The 25372-nt window shown below is 35.1% G+C and overlaps 1 protein-coding gene across 2 annotated transcripts in view; it reads right to left on the bottom strand.

The window, feature by feature from the left end:
* ERBB4 (erb-b2 receptor tyrosine kinase 4) overlaps positions 1-25372 on the bottom strand; it is a 1114653-nt gene that overhangs the window by 220762 nt on the left and 868519 nt on the right. For both annotated transcript variants that reach the window (XM_087424880.1, XM_087424879.1), the window contains exons 17-19: positions 17078-17210; positions 12218-12340; positions 8411-8509 (exon numbers count right to left, since the gene is read on the bottom strand). In XM_087424880.1, the coding sequence (XP_087281006.1) occupies positions 8411-8509; positions 12218-12340; positions 17078-17210 (355 nt within the window). The remainder of the gene's footprint in view (positions 1-8410; positions 8510-12217; positions 12341-17077; positions 17211-25372) is intronic.

Below are 25372 nucleotides of genomic sequence, written 5' to 3'. Positions count from 1 at the left end.
CCCCCTCTCTTCTCAAAACAGAGAGGGAGATACCTTTACAAATGGAGATTTCCCTTATAAATGTAAATGATTGTCTGGCAACTCCTCGCAGGGTCATCCAGAGAATGTGGCCAGAGAGACAGAACTTCTGATAAGAGGGGCTTGTTAGTGTCCTTCCTATTGTAATCTCCATCCTACATTATCTTTATAGCCATCATGATAGATCTGTTCCAGGAAGGAGCCACCAAGTCAAATTCTTTAGGCAGTTAGTGGGGGAGGTCAAATGTCCCTAGAGAAAACAACCAAAGTAAAGAGAGATTTCAGGGTGGCCAAATCTTGATCTCCCACAACAGGAAGCATTCAGAAGGTTGCCACTGGAGGAGATTACAGGCCTCCCGGATGCACAGAAAGTTGACAAGGGGTTTTCCTTCTCAAAAGGCTTTCAGAGGGCACGCTGAGTCCTACCTACAGAGTAGGTACGGAAGCTATTCCTCAGTGATGTGCTGGTGCTCTGGATGCAAGACAGCTATTAAATTGAGTTGTAGAAATAAATCAGGGATGAACAATATGAATACCTAAGGAACGTGATCCAAGTACAACATGCCAACAAAGATAGGACTATTGGGAGAAAATATTACAGATATCAATTAGGCTAGAATAGAGAAGGCTTAAAATAGGAATAATCAAAGTCTTTAAAAATAGAAAAAAAATACATTCAGTCAATTAATCAAGCATTTATTGTTTCTTATGTGCCTTTATTGTGCTTGTCGTTAGATATGCAGTGCTGGAGTCAACGGACTGTCCCTGTTGTCAAGGATGCTGTAGACTAGTGGTGGAGAGTGAGATTTTACAGTAAAAACTGAGGCAAATAAATATATAATAACCTATCATAATAGATGCACAGAGGAAAATTTCTGAGTGCTGTTACTAGGTTATAATTTAGATTAGGGGGTAAGGAAAGGAATCCTTGAGGAAATATACTCAAGCTGAGAATACAAGGATAACAAGAGCTCGTTAGGTGCAACAGGGGAAGGACACCCCAGGCAAAGGCGTTGACTGACTTGCTTGGCTTCCAAGAGGAGTGGAAGGAAATCCAATAAAGAGAAAAAAGACTGGGAAAATACTTAGGAACTCTGCAAGCCAAGGATCTAGTATTTTACTTTACTTTAGTGAAGCCACTGAAAGATTTTATGCAGAGGAGTAACACAATTCAAGCTTTGTATTAAAAAGTAGGGAGATCAAGTTGGAATCTATTCTCATAATTCAAGCTAAAGAAGTTGATGTCTTGAATTAAGGTGTGGCAATGGAATATAAAAAGAAGAGGATGCTCTCCAAATGTATTTTTGGCATAGAATCAAAGCATTTGCTCTTGAATTGGAAGTAGGTAGCTTGAGGAATTGTAACATTCAAGGATAAATCCCAAATTTCTGATAGAAACAATAGGGTGGATGGGCATACAAATTATTTCACTAGGTAAGATTGAAGGCAGACTAGATTTAGAAGAGAAGATGAAGAGCTACCTTCTGAGTGTGTTAAACTTGAGATGTCCTTGAGATTTCAACGTGGCGATATCAAGGATGGGATGAGATGAGACTCATGAAACAGACTAGAGATGGAATTTGATAATCTAGTGTAGTGATCTAGGGAAAAGATGTAGATTGAAAGAGCTCAAAAACATGGCACTGAGAAATTTCAGTATTTCTGGGATTGCTTAATGCCAGTATGATTTTGAGAAGTAAGAAAGTTGAGGATTTTTCTAAGAATGTTATTCTAATGATGGGCTATGAATCCAAGTTGGCTGCGGAGGGATGCGAAGAGAGGTGGTAGCTGAGGGATAGTGGGAAACAGGAAAGAGTCAATGAATGGGGGATGTCTAAGGGGTAAAATGTTCCTCAAGTAAGTACTATAGGAAAAAAAACTGGCTGGGCTGGAGAGTGTGGTTGGAGAATGGGGTGTTCGAAATAGTGATTTCAGATGTGACATCATTTTTGACCAACTTTGTGCAACTAACAGAATGTGTATACGGGTCAATGAAATAAACTATAACAGAAATGATTTACTTAGTTACTGGAAATTTTTCTTTTTTTTTTCTTTTCTTTTTAGTAGAGCTTTGAAGACCCTAAATTTTGTTTCTAACAGAGTTTATAGATTCTCTTTCTGAAGATATTGTTTTATTTTTAAAAGCAAAGTAACTACTTAAAATTTTTCTTAATTACTTTATCCATAATTTTTTTTTTTTTAAAGAAAAGATTGCTTAACTGACTTTCCAAGATCAGAAGTCTGGACTCCTCTGACATCTAAGTAAACGACCTGAAAAAGAAAGGAGTTTTGCATTTTTTAGCCTCTGAAATTGATGAATTGTATTCATGCATGCAAATGCATGCATGCATGCATATGGAAAAATCCATAAGGCCTAAAGATATAATAGGAGTAAAGTATATAAATTTTTAAAAATACACTATTAGTATGATACAGGATCAATCTAAGAGTCACTATTAACTATATGATGCCATATGCATGAAAATGTAATAATGTGAAAATAACGTTATAGAACAAAATGTCTTTTCAAACCTGGGAGAAAATATAAACTCTATCAACAAATTCTATTTATCTCACCCACTAATAGGACATCAATTAGAGTTGAAACTAGTCCCATCAAGGCATAGAGTATCACAAAAGCAATATAGAACAGAGAAACATAAATACAATTCACATGGACATTTCCTCAGAAAACAGCAAAATGACAATTGTATAAGATAAATAAAATGTCCTATTGTGGAGGGAGAGGAAAACAAGTTATTCTTCTTTTAATAAGAAAATTACCATTTACGCAATAAGGTTGAGTTACTTGAAACACAATTCCTTGCAGCACCTTACTGTAGATCGTGTGGTTGATTTGGCATAGGAAAGCTGAAACTGAAGCCAAGAAGATGCAGGTGAGCACTAAGCTGAAGTAACTGGAATTTAGGATAATTACAGCATTTCTTTTATCTCAAGATTAATTTTTTTAAGAAAACATATAAAATTTTAAAATGTATGCCCTTCCTAGGCAAATATAATAATGTCAAGTGATAGTGGGCTTAAAAATCAGGGAAAAAAACCCAGAGGGTTGGAAACTCAGATAAACTGAAGAGCCGGTCTGATTTGACCAGACCATGGTCCCCAATTCCAGGAACTCTGCTCAATAGCATCATTTTTTAGGTATGTGTTCTGCACTATTTGATGGGAAAAAAAATACACACATTTTCCCAATGAAATGGTGTTATTTGAAATGAGAACTAGGAGTGTGTATAAATGTAGGCATTCTTCTTAAGAAGGTGGACCTTTAAAGTCACTTTCTTAATATTGTTCAATGTGATCTTCCTTTATGGGAATGAAGAGTGTACTGGGCATTCAGTATCAGTGTACTATTATTGTCACTATGAATCCATTAGACATATTCAGGTGAGCTGAGTAACAGCCTTGAGACCAAATTCTTCTTCCTTGCTTTTAGTGTAGCATTTCATAGAACATAAATTGCTCTTTATTTATTTTTTGCTTACGGTAAAAATTCCAAGAAAATATAAAAGTCCTCTCCTTTGCCCTTGGATATCAACAGAAGTAATGGATGTAGAGAGTTTTGAGCATTAAGTTGCTGCATTTGTGTCATTTATTATAATGACCAGTAAAGCACAGCTATAGCTGATAAATCGAGTAGCAGTAGTTATTGAATCTAGAATATTCTACCTTAAGATTAAAGTTGCAGGGGGTGGGGAGAGCAAAGAGATCTAATGCTTAATGAGCGCATGCAATTTCTGCTGTCTTTGGAAGCTTTATTTTCCTTCTATAAAATGGTATAAAACACATGCCCAGGCATGCATATAAATACAAACACGCTAGTTTGTGAAAGAGACAAGCAGCATGGTTGCAGTAGACCTTATTTTGGTTTGAACATTATCCTTGGAACACTCTCACATGGTGCTGTCCCAGCTGACTTCCACCTGCCTTTCTTTGCACAATGGCTTTCTCTTGCTACGGAAGCCTGTTTTCCCCCCCTCAGCAGGCAGTTCATACAGGAGAATAAATGCCCTTCTCTCCCAGCAGCCCTCAACCAATGACTGACAGCTGGAGTCCTTACATCAGCTCCCTTAACCCTTGAGTAGGGTAACTCTGAGGCGTGTATCCTACACTGGCCTCCAGAGTCTCTCCAGTGGGAGAAAGCTCCAGTCACTCACAATGGGAGCTGGCTTTACTGGCTCCCATGTCTCACTTCCGCACTTGCCTACTGATGAGTGCTTCACCTCCAAAATAAACTACTTTCCTTCAAATCCTTGTTTCAGGATTGGCTTCTGCTTCTGGAAGAACCCAAACTAAGACATATTGCAAACATATGACTTTTAACTTAATAACCCTGGGAATATTTGCAACGTTAACTCAATCCTTCAGTCCAAATTACAAATAACTTTGCTTGTATAAATCTTTTTTATTGTGGCTTCATATGTAATTCCACGTACTTATAATGATCTACACATAAACTAGATGAGCTAAAAATGTAGTAATGAAATGTAGGTATATATCTACACTAAAATTACACCAGCCTATTTAAAATATTGAATTCACTTGGAGTTAATTTTTGTGTATGGGGGAAGATAGTGGTCTACCCTCATTCTTTTGCTTTTGGCTGTCTCCAGTTTTCCCAAGACCATTTAATGAAGAAACTTTCCTTTCTCCATTGTATATTTTTGGCTCCTTTGTCAAAAATTAGCTGTCCATTAATGCGTGGGTTTATTTCTGGGCTCTCAGTTCTGCTCCATTGATCTGTGTGTGGTTTTTCTGCCAATATTATGTTGTTTTGGTTACTACAGGCTTGTAGTATACTTTGAAATCAGGGATTGTGATGCCTCCAGCTTTGTTCTTTTTTCTCAGGGTCGCTTTGGCTATTCGGGTTCTTTTGTTGTTCCATATAAGTTTTAGGATTCTTTGTTCTTCCTGTGAAAAAATGTCATTGGGACTTTGCTAGGGATTGCACTGAATGTGTAGATTGCTTTAGGTAATACGGAAATTTTAACTATGTTAATTCTCCCAATCCATGAGCATGGAATATCTTTCCATTTCTTTGTGTCTTCTTTTATTTTGCTTTCAACAATGTCTTATAGTTTTCGGTATACAGGTCTTACACCATACACAAAACATAACTCAAAATGGATTAAAGACTTGAACGTAAGACTTAAAACACTTAAAAGAAAACACAGGCAGAATGCTCTTTCTCATCAGTTGTAGCAATATCTTTTTGGATATGTCTCCTCAGGCAAGAGAAACATAAGAAAAAATAAACAAATGGGACTACATCAGACTAAAAAGCTCCTGCAAGGCAAAAGAAACCATCAACAAGATGAAAGACAACCTAACAACTGGGAGAAGATATTTGCAAATCATATATCTGATAGGGGGTTAATATTCAAAACATACAAAGAACTGATACAACTTAACAATAAAAAAATGAACAACTCAGTTAAAAACTGGGTAGAGGATCTCAACAGACATTTTTCCAAAGAAGATATACAGATGGCCAATAGGCACATAAAAAGATGTTCACCATCATTAATTATAGGGAAATGCAAATCAAAACCACAATGAAACATCACCTCATGCCTGTCAGAATGGCCATTATTAAAAATACAGGAAATAACAAGTGTTGGAGAGGATGTGAAGAAAAGGGAACACTTGTACACTTCTGCTGGGAATGCAAACTGGAGCAGCTACTATGGAAAACAGTATGGAGATTTCTCAAAAAATTAAAAATAGAACTACCATGTGGTCCAGCTATCCCACTACTGGGTATTTATCCAAAGAACACAAGAACACTAATCTGAAAAGATATATGCACCTCTATGTTCATTGCAGCATTATTCAAAATAGCCAAGACTTGAAAACAACTTAAGTGTCCATCAATGGATGAAATGGATAAAGAAGATGTGGTATATATACAATGGAATTCTATTCAGCCATAAAAAAGATGAAATCTTGCCATTTGCAACAATGTGGATAAACCTTGAGGGTATTATACTAAGCAAAATAAGTGAGATGGAAAAAGACAAATACCATATGATTTCACTCATGTGGAAGATAAAACAACAACAACAAACAAACATATCGATACAGAGAACAGATTGGTGGTTACCAGAGGGGAGGGGAAGTTGGGGGAGGGCGAAAGAAGTAAAGGGGCACATTTGTGCTGTAACAGATGGCAACCAGACTTTTGGTGTATACAGACACGATGCGGTCTATACAGAACTCGAAATATAATGATGTACACCTGAAATTTATATAATGTTATAAACCAATGTTACCTCAATAAATAAATAAATAAAATACTAAATCACCATTAATATCTCCAGTGCAACAGTATTTTAATCATTGTGATGCTATCCTTGCAATGTTTCGAAAGAAGTCGCAAAATTGGTAGGAAGTGTTTGTGCTTGATATTTATTGAAACTCTGCTGATATCAGTCCATCAATCTGTTAATTTTCTAGCATCTATCCACAAGATAGGCGAGGCACAGTCAAAATATTTTCCTAATTTTTTTTCTTAACTTTAAAAAGAACAGGATTCTTGGAGTTTGTTGGTCACCAAATCCATCAACCATCTAGGAAAATGACTTCTTTCACGACTCAATCAGAGCCTCATCTAAAATTCAACGGAAATCTAAGACTTCAAGCTGCTGTCCCCACTCCTGTTTCCATGGGAATAGACTTCAGATCAGGAAAAAAAAATGGTTGGGGTTAGGAGCTTTCAAACAATCATTCAAAATCATGATGAGGTATTTAGAGCTTCTTTCTTAGGTGATTGTTCTGTAGCCTCTTCACCCCTTTTTGCCAGTCTGTTTCCATGGAAATATGACAAAATAGCTGTCAGGACTCCAGCAGAGATTATTAGCATTCTTGTGAATTTCAGCTTTGGCTGCAGTCTAGGCTGGGCAACGCCTTTTCTGTATCAATTTTACGTATTAACCTACACTGTTTCTACTCATCGTCACTTTTCTTAATAATTTTTACTTTCTTTGAAAATTCCCTTCACAAATTTATACCTATGATCAAGATCAAGTTGATAGTGACATCACTGAAAAAGGTTTCAGTTTTAAATTTTAATGTGTGAACCAGGACATATAGCTGTAGAGTGTCAGAAATTTTAGCAACCTGCAGAAGGAAACATTATTTAGTTACTGGACTCAATGTGTGTTAAATAGGTGTTCATAGATAATGCAACAAGGGTGGTATTTAAAATATTTAGCAGCTGGTACCAACTGATCAGAGAAGCTGGTTTGCACCAGCTGATAATCAGCCCTATTATATAATAACCAATAAGTAGTTAAACTAAAAGTAGCCCTATATAACATGGCTAGCATTATACCCAAATAAACTACCCAAGGTCACAGACTGAGCTCCTATAAAACTTACAAAAGAGCTTGCAAGAGAAACTGGGTAGAAATATATAGCAATCCATCTTTAAAAAACCCAAAATGCATATGCTTGCATCGTCTTTCATATGAAGGTCATTTGAAAATCAAAATCATTCTTATTACTGATGACATTATTCCAAAAGATTGAGAAAGAATATATATGTGTCTTTGATAGAAACCCTGGCAAGATATCTTGTGCTGAATGTGAAAAAATAACAGCATGCTACATATATAGTTTTATTCTGTCCTGCCTTCTGAAATTTACTGAACAGCTCAATTTACAATTTTTGCTAGAGGAAATCTTAAAGTTCTGATTGACCTCATAAAGTACTTTTATTCTTTAGAACTCACTTTTTATTCTATAGCTGAAGCTTTTTACCCATAAGCTCTTGTCTTTTGAACTGAATTGAAAAAAGTAAATCTCAATGGGTAATTATCTGGCTTAGGTAGGTTCCTAATTTAAATTTAAGGCTAACTTACTATAGAAGCCAATTTTGATTGATATTTTCACCTAAATAGATAGTAACAATAATAAAACAAAGCAGTCCAATTAATTTTCCAAGTCATCATCACTACTTCCAAACAAGGTTTGCCGTACTGTTAAACACACAGCCCCTGCGGGCAGGGTTTGTTCTACAGGCCAGATCTGACCTTCAGCTTGTTAGTGTAAAGAAAGTTTTACTGGAACCCAGTAACACTCATTTGTGTGTTTTGTTTGGTTTAGTTTTTTTTAATTGCCTATGACTGCTTACCTACTAAAAGGACAGAGTTGTGTCATTGCCACAGAGGCCACATTGCACAAAGAGGCTATTTATTATTTGGTCTTTTAAGCAACAGTTTGCTGACCCCTGCCCAAGCTTTTAATTATAAGATTATACCATTTCCAGACAAGAAATTTTGTAAGTAGTGGAGTCTTTTTTTTTTTTTTTTTAACTCTATAAACAATCTATTAATAATGGGTAAAAATGTGGTTGGCTGGTGTCTACACTTACGTCCATGAATTCCACATTGGCTTTGGGACCAGTTGTTTCATTAAGAATCTTAATAGCCACAGGAATCTTCACCGTTTCTCCTTCAGGTACCCAAATACCCTGTGGGGAGAAAAAATTCACGTTAAATCTGTATTAAGACGTATACAACCTTTTCACCAGAAACAAAATTTGATTTAACCACTCAACCTATTAATTTAAAAAAAAAAATTTAGAAGTTCTATATTCTCTTATTCAATCAATAAACATTTTTCAAGCACCTGTTACATGTTACAAGTTACTCGGCAATTTTGTTGTCTGCCTTCATTATATGAAGATGAATGATATATGTATTCTGCTTTCAAGGTGTTTATACTATTATAAAATTGGATTTGTGTGCATGAAAAAGGCTTTGAATAGTGAAGAAAACACTGAAATAAGATGTAAAAATATTTGATTTGGATGACATCATCAACTTCTCAAGACTTTGAGAAGGGTGTTCCAATTTTTGAACTTCAGTCCTCTCACTTGTCATTTAGAAGATTGGGCGGAGTAACGTCAGAGGTTCTTTTCAGCTTTAATATTATATAGTAATTCTGCAACTAAAAAAATAAATAGATAAAAAAGCATGTTCTCATGTTCCTGAAGTTCAGATTGATTTAAGAATTCATTTTCTAAGGTAATTATTTAAGATTTACTTTTCAAAGGCAAATACTAGGGAGTATTCAGCACATACTAATTTGTCTATATTATTAAATATTATGTGTGTGTGTCAAGGATTTTTATTATATCTGAAGTAATATAAAATATTTATATTGGTCATTGCTAGTTCTCTCTTCCTGTATAAAGATAATATCTGAATAGGATCTATGCACTGGGAAAGTATAAAATTGGTAGAGTTTGAGTAAAGTACAACGTTAAGCTAAATAACAGCATTTCTGGGTAAACAGTTAACCATTTGAATAGGACAATGATTTTGATAAGACATACAGGGATGCATGGATTACACAAGAATGTTTTTATGAAGCATATTGTCTCAAATAAACCCAAAAGCAAATATGAGGTTATATAGAAAAAAGAAAACCTCAAATTTTAATTTATTAGCCCTGACATCAAAAAAGTCTTATAGGCCAGTTTTAACATTAAAATAAAAGGAAGAAAAACATAGTCTGTTATTCCTGAAGAGAATGTCTCCACTCCCGTCTTTCTTACCATTAGCTGGCTGTAGTCACGAAAAAAAGATCAATAAAGTTTTTCACTTTGTACTTCTATGTGATAACATGTATTTGTGTTACCCAAAGTCGTAATAATATAAGAGGAGACCTAAACACGCGAATTATGAAAAAGTCAAAATGATAAAGAAAAAAAAGACTTTAACCTTTAGAAGGTGAATTTAAGGGTTACATTCTTTTTAGAGTAAATAGGTAAATCTACGTGTCAAATGCAAAATAGTAAGCCAAGTTCCCTGTGATATAAAAATTTTTTGAATATTATTAATGCAGAAACGGGGAAAAAAAATAAAAGCCCAAGACCTATAGGCTACATTTTCTCACTGATCTATCTATAGTGGAGAACAGGCTCACCGTTGTTCAAAAAGTAACCACAGAGGGGGCTACATGATAAAGATATACATCAATATTAAAATAGCGCTAAAGTATAGTTTTGAAATATGAAAATAAATTCACTATGAATTAATTTGCACTGCTTTTTAAATAGGTATCATCATTGTTTTCTAGGCCCAACTAGACAAAAATTCAATGATGCTGATACCCAGGATATTGGGTCAAATCTTTTATGTTTAAACACAGCACATCTTCAACCAGGAGGAAAAATTAACCAAATAACTGGCTAAGCCAATTTGCATTTCTATGTTCAAGAATAATTATTTATATTTAAGACTGTATGTCCTTGTAAGAACTAATATGTTAATTAAATTTGAGGGTCAACCATACACACCATAGGTATAAAATTCAAACACACTTATGGAACTTTCAATAAACTTTCAGTACAAGTAATTTCAATAAAGGTATAACACTCATGAACAGGCAAATAATTGTTCTTAATAAAAATATTAATAAAGCTTTATTATTAAATGTCTAAATGGGCAATATTTTTCTCTGCTGAGGTCACCAGACTATATTTAGTCTTGAGTTATGTGGTATCCATGATTTTAAATAAAATTCAATTTCCGGACCATATTATCTTTAAAAATATAAGGGTAATTGTATGCTAGGAGCAATCCAAGATTGAGTAATCTTTAAAGTGGAAGTCTAGCATAACACAAATAGAGAAAGATAGGATAAGTTGTATTTCTTTGAACATACAAAGAATTTGCAGACTAGAAGCCATCAAGTCAGCCTAGAATAGTTTCTACTCAAATTAGGTGCTCAGTTAATAATTTTAAATTTAATTGAACAAAATATGCATACTAAGAGATTAAGAAACCTCTTCATTTTGAACTTTGAATAAAATAGTTTTATTTTAAAGAGATTAGATTATTTTTGGAACACTCAGGAGAGAAAATTCAGGTTTATATCCCAATTGTTAATATTTTGTGTTAAATAAATCTTTCTTTTAAATAGGAAAAAAAAACTTTTTTTTTTTTTTTGTGAGGAGACCAGCCCTGTGCTAACATCTGCCAATCCTCCTCTTCTGCTGCTGAGGAAGACTGGCCCTGGACTAACATCCGTGCCCATCTTCCTCCACCTTATATGGGACGCCGCCACAGCACGGCTTGACAAGCAGTGCGTCCGTGTGCGCCTGGCATCCGCACCGGCGAACCCCAGGCTGCCACAGTGGAGTGCGTGCACTTAACCTCTTGCACTACTGGGCCGGCCCCAAAACTAACATTTTAAAATGCAAAATTCCTAAGAGCCAATCTATTTTACCAGATATGTTTGTAAAAACGAAGGCTTGCGTATAGCTTTAGGAAATATATAAAACTGCCAAGGTAAATTTTGGGAACTGTTGTAATGGACGTTACAAGAAGGATTTAGCACTAACCCAGAAGAGTTTCTTATTCTTGTTATTTACCATTAGAAATAAATTTCACCACAATTAACCTTGGGCCTGGCCTCTGAATTGGCTTTGTAATTAAGCTAAATAAGTAAACACACAAATGTCATCATTTCAGCTTTCCCTTTCCAGAAATCTCTCTCTCATTGACAACCCATGATGTCACCCTCTCCTTCTATCTGACCTGAATTTCACAAATAAAGTCACTTTTTTAGTTTGCATATAATGGCGAGGACATCAAAAATGGAAATTATCTGTTAAACCACATATGTTACCAGAGAAGCAACGAGCGGTTTAGGAATTATCCTAACCTAATAATGCACCAGCACATTTGTGTGGATTCTAAAGAGATTGCCTAATAGGGTCCTGATGGGGAGACTTTTGGATAAAAGAACAGAAGAAAAGAAGAACAACAGATTATGGCTCATTGCCCAGGCATGTCTGGGATTTCAGAGAACACTGTGAAGGGGAAAGAAAAATGGGTTGGACCTGGGTATTTTGGATAAGGACAAAATTTGCTAAATGGGAGACGATATTGAAAGGGGCTCAGAAGTGCATCAAGAGAAAGAACCAGTTTTTTCCTTGTATAATGGCTTTGACCAGTGTTTCTTGCTTTTTTATGACTGCATCCATCCCAGCTCGCTCAAAAAAATTGATGAATTCATTTGTGCAGCAACTTCTCAATATTACAAGGTTTCTCTTCTCTCAATATTAAGAGGATGTTAGCTTGGCTAGAGCAATAACTCTGGCTGTGGTCCAAACCAAGTCTGAAACAAAACTTAGAACAATTGATGGTATGTGTTGTTTTTTACTTACTTTGTAAACAGTTCCAAAAGCACCCGAGCCAAGTACTTTTACTCTTTTGAGCTCAGTTTCTTTCAAAATACGAAGTTGAGCTTGATTGGGCGCTGTGCCACTGGGAGTTAAGGGTTCTACCAACTGCAAATCAAAAAGAATACAGGTTATATGACTTTCAACCCAACAATCGGTGCTTCCCTTTCTTTCTTGCTGTCTGGTTCACTTTCTCATACATACAAAAACACACAAGCCTACTTTTCCTTGACAAGCCATATTTTTGTAATATGAGTCACCCACCATTCCTTCAGACCCTATCCTTCCTCTTCTCATGTTCATTGCCTGAGTGAACACAAGGAACAAATGTTTGCCTACCTTGAGGCAGACTAGGCTAGGAGATTTTTTTTTCCACTTTTATAGGAATTTAGAGACTAATTAGCGGCTCTTAATTCTACTTTTTCAAGCCCCTTTCTTTTTGACATCCTCAGCCTTAGCTGAATCAGAGATTTTAGTTGCATCAGCATAACTATGAAAGTTTTCTTTCTCATTTTAGGGGATTTGAAGAAAAAAGAAATGAAATACTGCCTTCTTAGCACTTAAAATCTAGCGGAGAAACCAGAACAAACAGGTAAGAAGACAAAAAAATATGTTATCACAATGCCAAAACCCCAGTGTAAGTGAACATAAGTGAGGCCGTCTTGTTACACTAAATAACCCCTCCTTAGTTGAAATGTCTCTAGCACGTGATCATTATAAATTGCAGCACACTCACATGATTTTCTGGCCCTGATCCTGTGCACCTACCCCTGCTGAGGTACTCTGATAGCTCTGTTCTTAACAATTTTAATGAATTTTCCCAGGGAATAAGAAGGCCTCCAGAAAGAAAGAGCACCTGTAGAATATACATCATCATCGACAGAAGAAAAGAACAACAGACCCTGGAGTCCATCATCTACATTTCTGAACCCCCTCCTTACTGTTCATTTTTCCTATGTAACTACCTCAAAATTCTGTAATCCTTGAAGATGGGTTTTTGAGACATTAGTCACCTGTCTTCCAATTTGCCGGCTCACCTAATTAAACTTCGTTTCTTGATCTTTAACTGACTGTGATTAATTGGCTCAGATCGAGGTGAGCAGAGTGAGCCCATTGCTTGGTATCAAATTGACAGTGTTTCTAAAGCTTCGGCATTCGTGAGTCACCTGAGGTTCTTGTTAAAATGGAGATTCTGCCTCAGCAGGTCTGGAGCTGGAGTTGGGACTGAAATCCACATTTTTACAGAACTCCAGGGTGATGGCCTGTGTATGCTGATGGTCCTTGAACACATTTTAAGTAGCAAGTCCCTAGAGTACCTTCTAGATCAAAAATTCTAAAATTCTGTGACTTGATTCTAGATCCTAAGTGAATGCTATGGGATGCAAAGGAATAAAATAACCCCTGGGGAGTGAGCTTCCTTAGTTATGGCTTCCCAAAGGAGGTGCACTTTAAAATTGGTCTTGAGATGATAAAAACGGATTGACTTTGGGGAGGGCACCGCCACCATGAAGAATAGCTTGGACACAGCATCAGGGAGAAGGAGGAGGATACAGAGGAAAACAACAGGGAGAGGGACGGGTCTGAAGGGTGAGATGGGGGTGGGAACACCAGATAGCGAGGTGGGCTAAGTTTGGCCAAAACAGGTAAAATTAGGCTAATGATTTTAGATGTCATAGTTTAGATGTGACTCAGCCAGAGAGGATGAATAAGCTGGGGACAGACATGTGAATGTGTGCCAATCCCTTGTTTATGTGAGAAAAAAGAAAACCTAGACATGAAAGAAACTCTGGGTACCAATGTCTATGTCCTATGTTAAAATTTTAGGTTTTTATCTATGCTTGAGGAAAAAGGCAAGTGAGAGAAACAGGAGTTTCTTTTTTAAAGTTAAATAAAGGAACTAAACTTTAAACACAGACAAATAGCTTGTTCTTCTCTGCATAAGGAGATAATTACAGGCAACTCCTACTCAGATTGTCTTGAAAACCACCACAGTATTTCAGGGTGTCTGTTTACGAGGCTAGGTGCACCGCGGCCCTCCAGCTTGGTTATCATCATCACGCTTCTGTGAACGTCACGGTCTACTTAATTAGCTGAACAGAGTCTTAAGTACAGGTAAATGTAGCGACAGCAAGAATTTGGAGAAGAAGATGATAAAAATTATCAAAAAACTTAGGCTATTTTCTAACAGTTGGAATGAATATACTTCTATTTTATTTTCAAATTTATATTGTAAAAATACATGTAACTACATTCAAGTCACATAAATGAAATCTCAGAAAGAATCACAAAATTCTTTGTGAAATCTGAAAAAGAATGTCCTGCAGAGAATCCCTTTCATTGGAATCCAACTCTGCTGTGAAGGATTTGTTTGGTAGATTTTGATATACATACTACATGTATAATAAGGAACTTTGATGAATTATTTTTTAAAATCACATACAAAAGTCATATAAAAATCACATGGAAGATTAGGGACTGTATTTCAGCACTTAGGGCTAGATACACTTAAAATATGTATTGTATACATGCTCTGGCGTACACCATGCCATAACTGTATATTTTGAAAACTTCACAATTCTGCCTGAGATGTTTAGTCTCCTGCAATTTTCTTAGGTACAATTTAAAAATTTTTACAAACACATTTTTCCAGGAGTTTGAGTATTATACCTTGAAAAGAAGCACAGTTTCATTTTTCGAGCCAGTATGGGGGAAAGAGGATTGGGTTTAGATTTCTGCGTTTGTATACCAGTACTGTCACTCTCAGGCTTAGAAAGCAATTTACCCCTCCTGGCCCCTCATCTCACATCTATGCAATAGGTATAGCAGTAATTACCTCAGAAGATTGTTAAAGGATGAAACAATATAACTTAGGTGGAAAACTTTGGAATATTGCCCGCCATATTATAGGCACTCAATCTGTCACCCTTCAAGGGATAGGATCATGTCTCATTAATGCATTTTTTCATCACAGCATCTAGCAAAGCATCAAACTTACAGTGTATCTCAATAAGTGTATTAAAAAAATATATTTTCTACTTTTTATGCATGTAACTGAAGAAAGACAATCTGGAGCAAAATGATTTGAGGAAAGCATATCACCTTTAAGTACATTCTAACAATATATCATGCTTTAACAAATTTTTCACATCTGAGGCAGATTTCTAGCTTCAGTATTTAAGAATTTGAGTTGATCCTCTTAAGAATTCTTCTTCTATTTAGATGGTAGAAAATCATAGTTATTTACTTCAACTGAGAGAAAGATGGGAATTCTACAATTATCTAATTTAGTGCTAAGCAATAACTTTTTATAAAAAATAGAATCTGCTTATAAAACCAATCAGTATGTGTTTATTTAGTAATGAAATGCCAATTTCAAGGACATTCTTAGAAAGCACCGTATTAACAAAAAAAAACCAAAACAACTGTTTTCATAGCAATGAGCCATTCCTGCACGTAGTGGAGACAGAATTTCTCTTCTATTTATTCAGTCATCTAGCTGTCCACTGCTGTTCCAAGCCTTTGACTCCTCTCCAACTCTAGTTTACTTCACTTTTCAGAATTCTCTCACTGACTGCCCCAAGCTGCCCATGAGGGAGATTCTGTCTCCAGCATCCTAGCTAAACTGAAAATATGCACAGCACGTGCACTGTGTCCCAACTTTTATTCATATGTGCAGGGTTGAAAGTGATCAAGTTGATCTTCCATAAATGTCTAGCTAAAGTAGGAATTAATACTATGTCTTCCCATGAATATAATTGACTACCTATTTTATGCTGGAACATGTCCATTGATGATACAGTCCATTCTAATGTCAGATAACTCCAATTCTTAGAAAGTATTTTCCTATATATAACTGCAAAGTAGCTTCCTAAAACTGTCACATGATTCTTCTATCTAGTTTTAACTTCTGGAGGAAAAGAGCTAAAATTTAGTTCATTATCAGTGTGCAAAATTTATGAATGAATATTCCCATCCCCGACAATGTTAAGAGGAAAAGTCCAACTGTCATGTCAATGAGAAGGAAAACAAATCTAGGGAAAACTCAGAAGAGAATTGCTCTGAGTTGTTCAGACAGGCACGAATGTGTGTAGGTTGAGAAAGAGGTAAGATGCGAATTGAGAAGGATCTGGTAATGCATAGTCTTTTGTAATTGTTTTTGCCCTGTAACCAGTACAAGCGAAAACGATCAGCTTGCGTGCTAGAGAACTCAGTGTGGCAATATAAAAGAAATTATAATAATTTATGGGTAATTTACATATTCACAATAACTAACATGCATAATATTAAATGCATTTCATAAACTGTGTGGTAAGGTCTCCCTGATTACAACATGGAGCTTTATCCTGTATTTGTGTTTCACTGTTGGTATAATGAGATCATTGGCTACCAATTTAATGGCCCTAATTAAAGCATAAATTGCTTGCCTATCTGGCTTTATTTTGAAACAGAAAAATTCTGTCTCTTTCTAACATTTTTCTAGTTCTGTTACTGAGATATCCTCTACCCAGATATTTTCTAGTTCTGCGGCTACTGAGAAATCCTAGAGCTTGCTAATGGGACCCCTCCCCCAAAAGAGGGGGAGATCTGTGCCCCCTCTGATCTGTCTCTTCCCCAGTACTATCATTTCCTCGACCTTGCTATCTACCCTCTTTAAGCCATGAAACTGCCTTGACTACTTTTACTATATACTCTGATTTTTCATCAACTTTGTATAGCACACCGTGAAATACAAACCCTCAGCGGGAAATGGAACAGAACTTTCACCTGGATTAAGAAACTGAGTATCATCTAAAGCTTTTAAACCTAATGAAATCCCTAAACATGAAGAGAAGAAACAAATCTCACCTCTGTTTCCAGGAATCTTCTTAAGGCTCTTTTCTTTTTGATGCTCTTCCTTCTAACGTAAACTGCAAATGTTAGAGCCACGATGACCATGATGAAGAGCCCGCCGATGACTCCGGCTGCAATTAGCGGAGTCCTACCAACCAGAATGGGATAAAGAACAAGCGTGAAGGGAGAAAAGACGGAGGAAGACAAAGAGCAGTGGTACGTTATCCACACATCACAAATCTAGTCAGCTAGAAGTAACGCAAAGAAAAACACATTAGAGCTGGAACAAAACTTTTCTCACGGTAAAAACGGTAGTTGTCTTTGTTTTGTTTTGGATTTTAATAATAAAACATGCACATTCAACTAATCTTTGGAGATGAGCAGCCACAACATGCCGTTTGATGGAAAAATGTAAAACTTGGTAACGCAGTGAAAAACATGTCAAAATGTTGATACAGGAGAATTTTAAATTGTGTTAATTTTACTTTTATCTATAAATAAATGGAAAATACACTTTAATTATATTGTTGTGGTGTATAATATTATTTTTAACATTTTCTCTAAAGCAGGCTATATCAACAGTGGCACTATTGACATTTTGGGCTTGATGTAGAGGATTGTCCTACGCATTTTAGAAAGTTTAGCAGCATCCTCGGCCTCCATGCACTAGGTGCCAGTAGCACCTCCATCCTCCAGTCATTACAGTGTTTCTAGACATTGCCAAGTGTTTGCCAAAATCACCCCCAGTTGAGAACCACTGCTCCAAAGCAACAGTGAGCTGTCTGGAGACATATGAACCCCACACCTCCGAAGTACGAGAGTACCAACAAGAGAAACGTATTGACACGGGTGCTATTTTAGACTCTGACAAGGGCAAATTTGACAGAATAAGGGGCAGGAGAAAGATTAAGAATTAGTTCAGACAGGTTTTCAGAGTTATGATAACAGGAGTAAATATTATCAAAACTGTGTCTAAGCATCATATACTCATAGAGAGGGTCTACGCATTAAGTACCAAATAAAAAGGTGTAAATAGTACCAAAAAGGGATTAGGAAGAGACTGACTGAAGATTTTTATTCTTAAAATGTTTCTCTAATATTTTGCTGGCTAAGATATAATTTTGAAACTGATCACTTATTGTTTTCCAAGATAAATTTTTTCTTTGCTTGAAAAGTAATATTTATGGTCTTAACTTCTTGTTTTAGAGTAGAGTAGTACCTATGAGCTTTCTGTGGTCTGACCCCTGAAATATATTAATTTTGTATGCCACGGCAAATAGCCTGGAGTAAAACAGATAGGCATTACTTAATACATATTTGACCATGAAGCCATAATAGATATCAAAACTAAAAAAGAATTCCCTGAATGTTTATGCTTTCCATAGTAAAGTATTTTATACCTTACATTCCTATGTTCTGAAGAATCTACTCTATAGAGCTACATTCTTTAGAAAAAAAATTACTTGCTCTTGCAAAATAAACTTTCGCTCAAAGGCAGATCAGAAATAATGACGGCAGATGATCCTAAATAAATTTTTAAAATTTTAAAGAGCTCTTGCAAAAAATCTGTGTAACTTCTATAAATGAAGTCATGTCTTTTAAACATTATGATTGTTACATTGTCATATAAAACTGCAGAAAAACCTTATAAAGCAGTTCACCTAAAATTTTTTTCCTGACAGCTAAAAGCACTATAGCATACTGAAATGTTGTTGTAATTCAACTAGATTTTCCTAAATGGAATTTTCTAAAGATATAAAAATCTATGCTGAGAAAATTAAAGTATAGTATGGACACACACTCATCATTGTGATGTATTTTTGTGTGTTTAAGATCACATTTTTGAGCGTACCAGTTAAATATGTATTTCAGAAAACATTTTAAGTTTTCAACGCAAGGCATAATTTTCAACTCAATTCAGCCTAAAATTTCCTTGAAAAGCCACTACTATCAAAAGGCTTGTATTTTTGTTTCCTCAGCCCAATTTTTTATTGCAAAGGATTTACGTATGATTGAGAACTGTGTCCAACATTTTGTTAATTGTGGATTTGAACCAAACTCTAAACTGTCTCTGCTTATCTATTTTGCAAAAGAATAAGTGGTATGTATTTATGAAAATATATATCACTTTTGCTGTAAATTAAAAGAAAATGCTATATTTTGTGTGGGAGGGGGGTGTTTATTCTTTTTATTTTAAGAAGGATCACTTCCAATGTAACAAAATAAGACCCCTGTCTCTATTCTTTTCATCTAATTCAAGCAGATATCCATGTCATGTCATTACTACTTAGGTTGGTCATGGTAATGAAAAGAAAACATTCAAAAACTCAATAGACAGTAATTTCTACATTTTTCTAGTGTGCATTTACTTTCGATATTTCCCACAGCACTTCCTTGGTTGATTTGTATTTCTTGACTTTTTTTCTTCCCATACCACTCTGCAGAAATGGTAGAGGTACAAACAACCTGAAGAAGTAAAGAGCCAGAGTTTCTGCACCTAAAAATCACACATAAATATTTCGTTGGACATTTCAAGAGGCCAAATTCTTCATATTTCAGCAGAATTTACTCTTGGAAACAAACCATCAACTATGAGGAAGCAACCAGTCAAATCGATAAGGGGGAGCATTCTAGAAGACAACTTGAATGTTCTCTTTAATTAGTGAAGATCATGAAAAACGATAGTGGCCTAGATTAAAAAGACTTAATAGTCATAACAACCAGATGTGAAATGCAGTCCTGGATTGGATCCTAGTCTGGACAAACCAGCTGTACAGGTATTTTTGAGATAACTTAAGAAGTTTGAATATGGGTTAGGTAGTAGACGAGATGAAAATTTACTGCCATGGAAAGACATGGATTAGAAATTGAAATGATTGGGTTATGAAAGACTAGGCTTTCAATGAGGGAAAAGCTCACACACGTGTGTGCATGTGTGTAAAAAATCTGCAGTAATATACAATAAGACACTAAACAGTAGTTGTTTCTGGATAGGATGACTATGGTGCTCTTATTTTTGTATTTTTACCAATGGGGCATTTTCTACAATGTATTTATTTTTCTTTTGAAATAAAAGTTTATTAAATCTATGAAAAAACAAGTAATTGTCTAAAATTTTAGTTTTATAATAATAGCCTTGTTTTCTTTTGGTTTTTTGAAAGTTTACTTCGTATTTTTTCAATTAAGATTTCATTTTGCAGTTCTCTGTCCACTGTTACAATCTAAATACTTCTGCATATATTTTCTATTCATTATAGTTTAATGTGTCTGAGAGATTTAATTACCACTGTGTTTCTTACAGTTAATGTTACGTTTCATAAAACCAAGCTAAATTGAAAAGTTAATACTACTTCCATATTTCCTACTCCCCCCAATTTTGATAATGTTTGTAGGTGTAGAATATCTGCCCACTTTTTCCTGATTGTTAATGCTTCACTTTTTATGAGGACCCTTTGGATAAAGAGGATGTAGTTGCTTAAGTTGCTTCTTTAAATTGCTGTATATCCAGCCTAAGCCTAACACTGGCTATTGCCAACTAAGCTATATTTCTGAAAGACAGTGTTTCCTCTTACATGTAAGTCAGAGGAACATCTAAGAGGCTGAAACATGACACAAGTAATGAGACCATAAGGGTCAAACACAAAGGAACCTAGAATACTCTATAATCTCTGATCTGTAACAGGAGTATTGTTTGCTTGTTGTCATTTGTCTGTACATTAAAAATGATTGGGAAGCCAAAGGTATAAAAGATAAGAACACCTCAATTGCCAAGTCCAAGCTTAGACTAAAAGGATGCAATCAATTAATAATTTATTCTGTAATTTGAAAATAGTATAATGAAACTGATATCCTCCCACTACTCATAGAAACTACTATAATAAGGATCTTGAATCACAAATGAACTTGGCTAATTTACTTAAAAGCATATAATTTGGTTTTCACAATTTCATTTAGAGGTTCAGAGATAATGCAATGTATTATATTCTATTGCCTTGAATGCAATTACTTGTCCAAAACAGTTATATGTAAAAGTGTACTGTCTCCCAAAACTATATTACTTATATAATAAGATACATTTTTATCATTCATTGTTATATTTGAACCATGCTATTCCTCACTGGGGAACATAAAATGTGAGAGACTACATGGAACCTGATTTTATAAACATCCAAATATTTTCCATCATTGATCTGCTTCCTTCCATATATTAGATCACAAACAAAATGTAGTAAAGTCAATATAATTTATAATTAAAACTCAAGGTTCTAAAACTATTCTGTTATACCATTTTCCATTTAACGTCAAGGGCAGGCTATCCTACTAAAAATGTACAGTGCTACTTTCTTTAAAATTGTAAACTTGGTAAAACTGGTTTTTTGACGAATATAGTCATTGCAAAGAATGCTAAATCTATGAGATCCTTTTAGAGGTATTTCACCAAATAAAAGGATTTTAAATTTATAGTATAGGTATATTTTTCTTCATTTCTTGAATACAGAATAGTTTTCAATTAAAGAAAAAGGAAGCAACCTGAAACCTATAACATACTGATGGTATAATTTGCATCTATGAGTATTGACGTTAAATCAGAGAGCTCCACTTTTAGAAACTTCTAAGTTAAACAATTTGAAGACAAGTCTTCAGGATTCGTTGGCTCAGACTGAGAGCTGCTTCACTGTTTATCTATAGGCACTAAAGGTTAAAGTGAATGTTTCTTTTTAATTTACACAGGACATAAAAACAAACAAAAACAACAGGCTAGTCAGATAATTTTAACAGGGCATGTGTGTAAAACAAACTTTAAGTAACATGGTAAAATAGTGTCTCTAACATTACTAGTTTGTGTTTACCTTTCAAATCTGCATGATTTTTCCTTGTAGGAGCATACTGGGCTGGCAAGATGTTTTGGAGTCAGACCAACGTGAATTTTAATCATGTGTCTGCCTCTAACTAGTTGTGAGTGTGGTGCCTCTTTCAAATAACCCAGCATAAATACAGATAAAGACCTTCTTCACCTAAGGTAATAAAAAATAAACATAGCAGGGAACTACCTAGTCTTTCTTAAATTTCTGAGATCTGATAAATTTGCATCTAGGTCCTGCCTAGTTACTATCATTAAATCAGACACCTTTAAGCACTGAAGAATCGTATGCCTCGCTTTGCCCAGGACAGTCTCAGTTTGCTCCAGTGTGAGTATCAGTAGTACCCCATTCACTCTCAAAAGCCCCCTTATGTGAGCAATAAATCAAATGTTTATCCTACCGTTAGCCCAATTTAGAGAATCTAAGATACCTCGAGCTAACAAGTCTTTACATATAACGCACACACACATGTACCTTCATACAGGAGTATCTTAATATTAGCAAATTTTACCTGTTGGGAAGGCAAATTAATTACTGCCTGTGATAAACTTATAGTAACTTAAACAGATGTTTCATAAATTAGTAAGATGTGATGATTCCCTTAATCTTATATTGTCTTCTAAAAATATAATGAGATCACAGTGGCTATCATTCTGTACTCTGTCTTCCTTCTGAAAACCTTACAGTGGCCGTCAGACAAAAGCCTGAGACTATCATGAAGCAGAGGCTAAATATACCCTCAGCAATGTACTGCATGGTTCCTAATTTGCTCTTGCTACAAGAAAAATACAGTTCATCAAAAAAACATGATGACTCTTTTTTGAAAGAAAATTCTTAGAGTCAGTTGCTGACTGAGATAAGGAATACAATTTTGGAACTAAGAACATTTTCAATATTTTATTAATTATTTATTAAGCAGTTTAAACATAGCAAAAGTTCTGCTCAAATAAGAGGAACACCAGATTTGACTGCCATCAGGTACTCATGGGTTTTATCGCACAGATATTGTCACTAACAATTCGCTTCATGTTCAGTGGGAAATAATCTGATAGAAATGAAAATGTCAAAGACTTTCTATCTCAATATAGAAAACATTCCCATTCATAGAGGTAAATAGAGATTTACTTGGTCCCTTAAATTCAAATAATTTAAATAGATTGACTATAGACTTTCCATTCTAACAATATTTGTATATATATACGTTTTTTAACTTTTATTTATTATTTATTTTTCCCCCAAAGCCCCAGCAGATAGTTGTATGTCATAGCTGCACATCCTTCTAGCTGCTGTATGTGGGACGCGGCCTCAGCACGGCCAGAGAAGCAGTGCATTGGTGCGTGCCCGGGATCCGAACCTGGGCCGCCAGCAGCACAGCACGTGCACTTAACCGCTAAGCCACGGGGCCGGTCCTATTTGTATATTTTTAATTAGAAATTTCTTTCTGAATACATTGTATATTTTCACAATAACTATGCAATGTAGATCCTATAACTGTCATGTTAAATACAAGGAAACAGACTCTGAGAAAAGTTAAGAAACCTAAATAAGGTTAAACATAAATAGTAATGCTAACATTTTACATGGAATCTCATTTACATGGAATCTCAAATCCATTAATTTTTCAGCTACATTATGTTGTCTTTCCTTCTAAAGATGATTCATTAGAATTGTTTTTTTAGAGTAGATAAATATAATTCATCACATTTTTCTTTAATATCTATGTTCGATAGTAGAGAATACAAGATGCACATAAATTTATTTAGGGGTTCTAATAGACTCTTTGACTTGATATTTAGTTATATCTGACTATTGTAATTCTCACTGGACTATCATTTTATCTGCATTGCTATGTTCACTGTGGTTTAAGTTTATTACATCCTTTATGCCCTTGTTGAAGTTTATAAGTGACATTATTCTTCATTTAGCCTCATTTTGTTTTCTCAGTGAGAAAACAGTTAAGAGGATTTTTTTAACTTAAAAAACCCGAATTGCCTTTAAGAAAGGCAAAGACAAGCAATATCTATCATTCTAGTGACAGTGCCTACCGCGTGGATGCTCTGTTCAGTCTTCCCCAAAGCGGTTCAGATTTTAAACAAGAGACCTTGAAAGACTAGGAAACATTGAAACTCCCCAGAAGACATTTTAAGGGTTACTGCCTAGGGCAAGGAGAGCCACATTAACAGGGTTTTTTCCTCCTGCAAGTAGTGCTTATTCTGACCCAGAATTCCACCTGCTCTATAAATATGACACGTCTTTTCTTTTTGAGCAAATGAAAGTGATCTGGGTCAGACTCAGAGGTGGACAGCAGTTGACAGTAACAGCTTTTATTTGATGAGACCTAGGGTGTTACAGCATATCTCTAGTCTTTGATTAGGATTCAGGATTCTTCTATCACATCTTAAATATGACCAGAAGTATAAGTGCTGAAGCGAATGAATCACAATATGCTCTCCCCCCTCCTAAGCATATTTGAATGTTTCTTGCAGTGTCTTTATGTGTTAGGGTAAACCTTTTTTCCCCGATATTTTTCAATATGTGAATGTTACATACTATTCAATAACACAGTGTTACACAGTATTTCAGTAGAGATCTTACCATTAAACAAATATATACACATCATCTGGATTATTTTATCTCTAGGATGAGCTTCTGAGAAAAATTCCTAATAGTTTCATGATAATCCCTTCCTTCTCTTTACAGGCAATGTTTACAACTATCAATGAGTTTTTGTGTGTTTGTTACAATTTTGGGGGAAAGTATACAAAATTATACACTTGATTTTTCAGGCAAAAATTCTCATAGCTAAGGAGACCACCCTGAGAATATATATAATCTACCTATGAATTTTACACCTATGAATTTCTTTTTCTCTTTCAGCTTTCTTGAGGTATAATTGACAAATACCTATGAATTTCTACAAATAAAGTGTTAAAATGGAATTAGACCACAAAGATCCTTTCTTTTACCAGATCTTTTTAAGAGCTCAATGAATTTTTGGTGCTCAGATTTTTTTTCATGGTTTATACCCATTACATAATATCATCAATGTCTATATTAGTAGAGCACTTTTATCATGATTTATATAGATAGAATATATAAATATGCTTAATGCCACAAATAAAACATTGTAAACATTTAATTACAAAACATAGCATACACTAAGTACCACTCCATCCTATTACCTATTTGTTACATGGACATGTTAATCTGAAGCAATATGTCAAAGGGTTGAAAAATCGAGGATAAAACTCATACAATATCAATTATGTTACCTACAAAAATTGTTGAACATGCTAAGAAATTTTTTAGTTTCATAACAGAACAGAAAATATTACACAAACATTGCTCTATGAAGAAAAGCAGAGGAGGGATAAATCATTGTTGGCACCCTCCTTGTTCCCATATGTTACAATTTCTCTTCCCCTCAAAATCTCCATGTTAAGCGCTG

This window comes from Ceratotherium simum, chromosome 37, assembly GCF_057802395.1.
Source record: "Ceratotherium simum simum isolate JZ-2026a chromosome 37, ASM5780239v1, whole genome shotgun sequence".
Taxonomy (NCBI): Eukaryota; Metazoa; Chordata; class Mammalia; order Perissodactyla; family Rhinocerotidae; genus Ceratotherium; species Ceratotherium simum.
This window is presented reverse-complemented; position numbering and strand designations above follow the sequence as displayed.